The sequence below is a fragment of the Triticum urartu genome, chromosome 5A (genome assembly GCF_056163025.1).
Source record: "Triticum urartu cultivar PI428250 chromosome 5A, HENAU_Tu73, whole genome shotgun sequence".
Lineage (NCBI taxonomy): Eukaryota > Viridiplantae > Streptophyta > Magnoliopsida > Poales > Poaceae > Triticum > Triticum urartu.
The window spans coordinates 680,005,970-680,014,338 of NC_141877.1; the positions used below are offsets into that span (position 1 = coordinate 680,005,970).

At 45.0% G+C, this 8,369-nt stretch overlaps 1 protein-coding gene and 1 long non-coding RNA gene across 3 annotated transcripts; both read left to right on the forward strand.

The window, feature by feature from the left end:
* Positions 1–315: 315 nt before the first annotated feature.
* On the forward strand, positions 316–1,608 carry LOC147974093 (uncharacterized). The gene has a single exon (XM_087525171.1). It carries the CDS (start codon positions 316–318, stop codon positions 1,606–1,608), a length of 1,293 nt encoding a protein of 430 aa, XP_087381297.1.
* Positions 1,609–4,886: 3,278 nt separating this feature from the next.
* Positions 4,887–8,111, forward strand: LOC125506535 (uncharacterized). 2 transcript variants are annotated; one of them, XR_007282688.2, is made up of 4 exons: positions 4,887–5,287; positions 5,885–5,932; positions 6,805–6,967; positions 7,819–8,111. It is a non-coding gene; the product is annotated as an uncharacterized LOC125506535 (long non-coding RNA). The 2 variants fall into 2 exon arrangements; XR_007282686.2 differs by having other exon boundaries at positions 5,896–5,932.
* Positions 8,112–8,369: the final 258 nt, after the last annotated feature.

Genomic DNA, 8,369 nt, shown 5'->3' on the forward strand with positions numbered 1-8,369 from the left:
GCGACTCTTCCAGCTGTTGCCGCCTCCACATCCGCCCAGCAACGCCGTCCCTGCCCCCAATCGCCCACCGCCGCCGTTTTGCCGCCGAGGAGCAAGCTGGTTCCCGCCGCCGCTTCCCCCACCGCCCAGCCGCCCGCGACCAAGAAGACGCCTCGCTGTCCCTGCCACATACGACCAGCACGCTCGTCGGACGCCGTCACACTCGTCGGACGCCGGCCGGGCAACTAGCTGGTCTGTGGGCGCCGCGTCTCCCCTCGTCGGTCGTCTCCTTCTTCGATACCCGCAAGCTGTTCGACAGTTTGCCAAGGTACGAAAATGGACTCCGCCGACGAGTTCTTTTTCCACAATTTCCTTTGCGACTCCGACGATTCGTCATTCGACGATGAGGAGGAGATATTGGCTGCCGTGTTGGTCCATCACCACCTCAACAACCAGCGGCCGTTGTTCTGTGTCTGCATTCCGGGCCACCTTCCGGCGTTGAATCATAACCGGGAGAGCGGGCATTTCCTTCTCTGGAAGGACTACTTTGATACAACAAACCCGTTGTTCAAACATCACAAATTCCTCCGCCAGTTCCGTATGAGTAGGCATGTTTTCAACCGTATTAGAGAGGGAGTGGTCGGCTATGATGACTACTTCGAGTGCAAAGAGGATGCCGTCGGCAAGATTGGTTTCTCCTCTTATCAGAAATGCACTGCCGCCATCCGAATGCTTGCATACGGAGTGCCCGGTGATCTCATTGACGAGTACATTCGTATGAGCGAGTCTACATGCCTAGAGTCCCTGTATAAGTTCTGCAAGGGTGTGATTGCTGTGTTTGGCCCTGAGTACTTGAGAGAGCCGACAGTTGAAGATACAGCCCGTTTGTTGGCGATGAATGCTAGCAGGGGCTTTCCGGGGATGTTTGGCAGCATAGACTGCATGCACTGGGAGTGGAAGAACTGCCCTTCTGCTTGGCAAGGGCAGTATAAGGGACATGTCAGGGCTTGCACTGTCATACTAGAGCTCGTGGCGTCTCAAGATCTCTGGATCTGGCACTCTTTTTTTAGCATGGCTGGATCACACAATGATATCAACGTGCTTCAGCGCTCGCCGGTGTTTGCTAGGCTTGTCGAAGGCAACAGCCCACCGGTGAACTTTACTGTCAACGGCCACAACTACGACAAAGGGTACTATTTGGGTAACGGTATCTATACTCAGTGGACCACTATTGTAAAGACAATACCCAACCCTGTCGAAGAGAAAAGGAAAAGATTTGCCCAAGAGCAAGAGAGTTCTAGAAAGGATGTCGAGCATGCCTTTGGTGTTTTGCAATCTCGATGGGGCATCGTTCGGTATCCTGCTAATACTTGGAGCACGCAGAAACTATGGGAGGTGATGACTGCTTGTGTGATCATGCACAATATGATCGTAGAAGACGAGCGCCCGGAACATCTGTACGATCAAGGCTTTCAGTTTCAGGGTGAGAATGTTGTGCCTGAGCATGGAGTAGCGGCAACATTTGAGTGGTTCACTCAGTTTCATGAAGACATGCGTGATTGGGAAACTCACGTGCAACTGCAAAATGATTTGGTTAAGCATATGTGGACTCATGTTGGCAACCAATAGATGAATCTTTTTTTATTCGTTTGCAAAACTATGTGAAACAATTTTATTTTTATTTGGCCTGTAAATTATACTATTTATTTGGGCGGATTATTTTGTTTGTTAAATTTTCATTTCACAATATGTTGAATGCAATGCAAAATTGGGCGGTCAGCTGGCCACGCCTGCACATATGGGTCGGCGCGTTAGGCGCGCTACCAACCCATATGAAAAATAGGACGGACGCCGGGCGGGCGGCCGACCCAAACGGACAAAAAGCGGACAAAATCACCGTCCGTTTGGGTCGGCCCGTTGAAGTTGCTCTGAAGATGTATCAGCGTGCTAGCAACACATGCTGGTGGGGAGGCGGAGCGAGGGGACGTGGCCCCCTTGACAGTGGGTGAAGGTGTAGGGGCCTGGGTAAGAATGGCATATGGGTCGGCCTCGGGAGAGAGTGGATTTTTGCAGGCAGTGGAAGGACTATGGGAGCGGCTAAGAATAGCCTTTTCCGGAGAGGGCATGCGCGTGTGATTGAGAGATCGTGGCGCAGCAGTAGCATATACTTTGCCGCCTGATATGGGATTTGGCCTGCCGTTGTCAGCAAGCTCGGATCCACAGGAGGTGGGACCGGCAATTAGATGGGAGATGGGTTGAGGGGGGTAGTGGGTGGCAACTCGTAATTGAGCCACGGGGAGGGGTTCGAGGGGCAGGGTCGCAGGTTGGGTTACAGGAGCCAGTAGGGCAGATGGAGGTGTGGTGTGGCCCGAGGATGGACTGGACGTGGCAGCCAGCAGCAGGGGCTCGTGCTGGAGGTTGACAGGCCCTGGTCTGGTCAATGTAGGATGAAGCAGCTAGCTTGGAGTCGAACCACTACTAGGAAAAACCTTATACACAGAATGTTACCAGTAGCGCTTGTTAAAATGAGGCGCTACTACTACTTAGCAGTAGCGCGTCTGCTAGAACGGCGCTACTGTTACCCGCTTAGCAGTAGCGCGGCAGGAACAAAACGCGCTACTACTATAATTGCCACACCGTTCCCGACGTGCTAGGTATAGTAGTAGCGTCCTTCTACGAACAACGCTACTACTACGGATTTTAGCAGCAGCACGTTTTGCCTCCCCACGCTACTGTTAAAGCTATTTTCACCTAACCCCTCGCGCGGCCTGATTCCCTCTCCCCTGCTTTCTCCCTCAATTCTCCTCTACTATTCCTCCCCGACCCCGCCTCGCCGCCGTCTCCCCCGACCCCGCCTCACCGCCATCTCCCCCGACCCTGCCTCGCCGCGCCTCGGTGCCGCCGTCTCAACCGACCCCATCTCTCTCCCCGCCCTCTGTAAGCACTTTCCCCTTCCAATCCCTCTTCTCTGCTTAGTATGAACCCTAGGCTATTTTTAGTGCTAGTTAGTTAATTACTTATATGGTAATTAGGGCAGTAGTTCCTAGGTACTAATTAGTTAGTAAGAACTAGGTACTAATTAGGTATTAGTTTATTTTTATTTATAGTAAGTTTATTTTTAGTAAGAACTAATTGAATTAATAGAACTCGTTAGGAAGAACTTGTTGCTATTTTTTAGTTAAAGCAATTTTTCTCGCATCGACGTGGACGATGCCTATCCCACATCCTCGTGGTCGAGTCGGTGGAGGACGGCACCTGCTTGACCAGATGGGCCATGTCCGGGACTGGGCTCCGCCGGGGTGGTACTGGGAGGCGCTACCTACCGGGGGCGCAGGTTGGTGAGGAGCCAGCCTGTCGTTGACCCGAACCTTCTTTGGTGGCGATCGCGTGGGCCAGTGACGGTCCAGAAGCTCGAGGACTCCGCAGAGGTGGTGCATCACCGTGTCAGTGAGGAGGATGCGGTCCATATACCTGGCAGGTTCTCCAGGGATCTCACTGTAGCTATGATCCCGTGATGGTTCCTTCTCTGTGGGTGTCCACTGCCGGCGCCGATACCCGTCGTGTGCTAGGGTTTTAGTTGTATTAGTGATGTTATATGTATAACACTATTTGGGATGTATTAGTGATAATATTCGACGATGTACGGACGCATGAGATGATTTACTTTTGCTTATTGAATGCATGCTAATTTGAGTCCTGTAAGATATTTTGAAATGAATATCTTGTGTTGCTCAATATCCAAGTGGCCGGTCATGTTTGCAGGTTACACCTCCGAGTGGCCTATGTTTTGCCGGAGTGTTGATTCATTTCCGTTCCGGCAAATTTCAGGCGCTCGATATGTCCTATTTTAGCAAAGGTCATGCCGGATTTTTCCGTGAATTTTGGCATGACTTGTGCCAGAATATGTAGGAAATATCGAGTGCCCCGGATTTGTGTGTTGAGTATCCTGGTAGTTGTCTTCGATCGATTTTCAATTAATGTTTTAACTATGAACATAGGAAATGTCTGATGACGAAAAGGATTTCGGTATTTGCAAATACTACGAAGACGAGCGCGGCCTGTGCGACGGAATCTTCCTAGATGATGATAGGCGCTTCAGCATCAAGCTGGACGAGAACTTCGAAGTGGATACAGTAAGTCACAACGGCAAGTCTTTTTTCGTAATTAGGCATGACATCTGCTTCATTTGCTTCAACTTATTTTTTTTACTATTGTACTAGCGTATCCTCTGCTATGCAAGACTTTTTGTATTGGATAAGATAGGTTTCAGTCATACTATGGAGGTAAAGAAAGTTTACTTAAAGATCGAGCATGGTTATATTTTTCACGCAAAATTATACAATTCAGACGACTACACCTATTTTGGATGCAAAATATGGCGAGCACTATGCAAGACTTATGCATTTGAGCCTGATATGGTTATCACCTTTGATATTCGTCCGGAAGATGATATTGAAGGTAATACCGACATTTGGGTCGATGTGTAGACGCCTCCAGTTATACCATTATGTAAGTTTATCAACCATATTTATGTCTTTGATATTGTTTATTCAAAAATAGTTGACAACTAATTTGTATTGTCAGCTTATTTCGGTGCAAGCAAACATGTCCAGGGCTTGGTAGACAGGATCTACTACTGTCCCGAGGCTGAACTCAACTGCAAGGAGCTAAGTCATTATGTTTCATGACTTGAGGATCTTGATACCACTACAAGAATACCCCTTCTAAAGAAACACAAATTGTACAACATTTTGACCATATGTTGTAAAATACACAAAGAGATACGCATATAGGCATTGCAGCACATGCGTGGTAGATTTACTACTACTGACCCTATTGTGGTTGTGGTACAATATATATGAAAAAATCGGCAAGGAGAGAGAAAAAATAAACAGAGGAAAGGAGAGAGAAAAAATAAACAGAGGAAAGGAGAGAGAGACCAGCAAGAAACAGAGTCCCCGATTCTCCTCATCTCTCCGCCGCCAACCACCGCATCGTCTCCCTCCTCCGACCCACCTTGCCGCCGGCCGTCCCCCTCCCTCTCCTCCCACCTCGCGGCTTCGGAGTCCGCTGGATCTGCCGCATCACCCACCCACCCATCCCTCTCGTGTCCCATATCTCTCTTCACGCAGCTCGTCGCTGCGCACCTGCGCCGGCTACTCAGGCGACGGCCAGTGAATCCTGCCACCGCGAAGCACAGCCCGAGGTCCCCTCGCACCGCGGCGCCCTCCGGTACAGATAGAGGCGGCGCTGGCGACCACGAAAGCCCACACGGGACCCGGTGTCTATGTCGTCCTCCTCTCGTCCGGTGAGTGCAGCCCCTCCCCTGCCTTCATCCTCTCTCTCTCCCCCTATATCTAACCTCGGCTCTTTTCAAGCGCACCTGCATAATATTAAAGCTGCTTAGTTTCAGTTATGGTTTTTGCATAAGAAGATTGAACTGATGTGATGTGCATCACACAAAATTGGCGTTCATGATTGTTTGTTTCCTGGGATGATCTGTTTGCCTTGCTTGAGATGTCTGTGACAAATCTAGAAGCACTCTTCACTTACAGTTCTACAATGCCACTGAAAACAAATTCATTGATGACCAAGAATTATTTCATTGTACATGAAAATTTTCTCCTTTATAGTAAATAATTATCCAGTTTTACATTTTACAAAGCAAAGTCTTATAAAAAGCATTACTTAAAAGCATCTGGTAAAAGCCTTCAGTAAAGCGTGGGGCTACTGCTAGTTGCTCTTGTATTGTTGTTCTTTGTTTGTGATGTTAGTTTTTTCTAGTTATTCTCTGGATTTTTCTGTATAATTTACAGAGTGGTTGATTGAGGTTAATGTTTATACAAAGTTTTGGGTTTTTTTTGTGAGAGAGTATTGCAACTTTGTTTGACTGAGATGGCATCAGTTGTTCTGCAGGTATCTAGAGTTGCGTTCAAGTTGCTGAGAATCAGAGGTGCAGAACTGACTATTTGGTGTAGGCCCTTCCATTTTGTGCGTTGTGTTTTCATGTGATGTTGCTGAGTCCGAAATTTTCCCTCTATGCAGCATGTTAGCTTCTCCCATACGGCCATACCTGTATGCCGTGCCCTGCAAAGTTGACTTCCATATTTATAATCATTAGTGAACATGCAGCATACCTAGACAGCAGATTGTTAGAGTTTCTTCGGTTAATAGCATCGTGATGATGTAGTACTCCTTCTGTAAATTAATATCAGAGCATTTAGATCACTAAAGTAGTGATCTAAACGCTCTTATATTAGTTTACGGAGGGAGTACTACTTAAGTAGGTGGATGGACAAGAAACAGTAGGCAGTGGCGGTTAACACTTGTTCCTTGTGAAGTCCGTATTTACAATGATTTGCCTACCTTGAGTCCTATGTATAAAATAGTAATCTGTTTCTTTTTCTTTTGTGGAGAAATGAGTGTTTTGCTTGAAAGAATAATGTTCTTACTCTTTTTTTCACTGAATGTGTATATAATACAATTATGTTTCTTTTATCATTTGTGGAGAAAATGAGTGTTTTGCTTGAAACAATAATGTTCTGACTTTTATTTTTTTCTGAATGAATATGCATATTTATAGGATTTTGTTCTAACATACACAGGAAGGCTATGTTATCCATCTGCAAATATTCTTTGCTGATATGCAGATTTTTTTACACTGTAGTTTTTTCGGCTTGGATGATGGTCTTGGGATCACAACTGCAATAATGTTCTGACTCTTTTCTTCTTTTTTGAATGAATGTGTATATACATACACAGGCATGATATGTTATCCATCTTCAAATATTCTTTGCTGATATGCAGATTTTTTTTGTACTGTAGGTTTTTCCGCTTGGATGATGGTCTTGGGATCACAAGTGCAGTATGTTTGGGCTAGTGCCTAAATAGGAGCCATTGTTGTTCTGCTGGTGTTAGGATTTGCCTAAATAGGAGCCATGGAGCAAGTCTGAGTTCGTAGATCAAGTCATGGACGATGCCATCAAAGGTATAATGTCTCCCTCCCCAACCATGCCAATGCTTGTTGTGCCCACGGTCATTGAGCCGTGCTAGGTTCTATGCTACTGTCCATGCAAATTTATAGGATTTGGGGTTGTAGGTTTTAGTGTATTTATTTAGCAATAAATAAAACTATTGGTTCACGCAAAAACAGTTTGACTGTAGTACAGAATTAACAATGGATTTCTGGGTTGGTGATGACCATGTAAATTCTTTTCAGTTTTTGGGGCTACAGGTTTGTTCCAACTTCCAAAGCGTGGTGAACACCTGTAGGTTTGTCTGTTTCCCGTTGGATGACTGAAACCAACTAGAGCTAAATGTTTTGGTTCAGTTTTGGATGACTAAAACCGTTTTGGTTCTGTTTGCTAACTAACTGGAGAAGAGAAGAGAAGTGGTACTATCACTCACATTGCCCTTGAATGCACATCAGCACTTAGGCTATTGTCCATATAATTTTATTGAGCCATGTTGTCCTGCAAGCTGTGTCGTATATTGTGGCTTCTAGATTAGTCATCAATGACAACTAACACTCATGCTGGTATCTTTTCATAATCATAACAGGGACGTTGCTCTTGCTGCACTTGTAAATTCTGATCCTAAATTTAAACTTGATGGCTGAAATTATAAATGAATTTTGAGCAGTGCATGTTGATACGACACTTGTGAAAACTGAAAATTTGGTAGGGAGTTGCAAAAACTGCAATACTCTTGCTAATGCAGAAAAAAAAAGATTGCATTGGCCTTCAACCTTTGTATGTGCCTAATATCCTGCCTTTATCACTACTTTGATCATGTCAATGCATTGTGTGTTAACAGTTCATTTTGTTATTTTCTTTGTAGATTCAAAAGATATATGGATGATTATATCGGTGCGTGGCAAGTATACTGCAGTAATGATGATGATGTTCCAGTTCATGATGCTGATGATGGATGCTTCCAGTTTTAGTTAAGTTGTAGGGATATTGTTCCTGTTGGATGATGTTCCTCGGTCAACTTTTAGTGATGTTGATGTATGCTTTCAGTTTAAGTTTCGATGTTAAGAAAATATTTAGATTCTGCATCACATTTGGATGATGTTCCTCTTGTAATATCCACTATTGTAATCCAACAATTTTATCCAATATATGATTTGTTCCTTGTGAGTATATTCTCTATTTTTTTCCTCACTTGATATACATATAATCGTCACAATTATGTGGAGAATTAATTTAATATCTAGTAATAATAATGTATATACAACAACAACAACAATAATAATAATAATAATAATAATAATAATAATAATAATAATTCACATTATATATGTACCCACACCTATAGGGTTGCAAATTCTCTGGTGCCAGCAATGAGATTTGGATTCCTATACATCAAGCACCAACACATATGAGTGT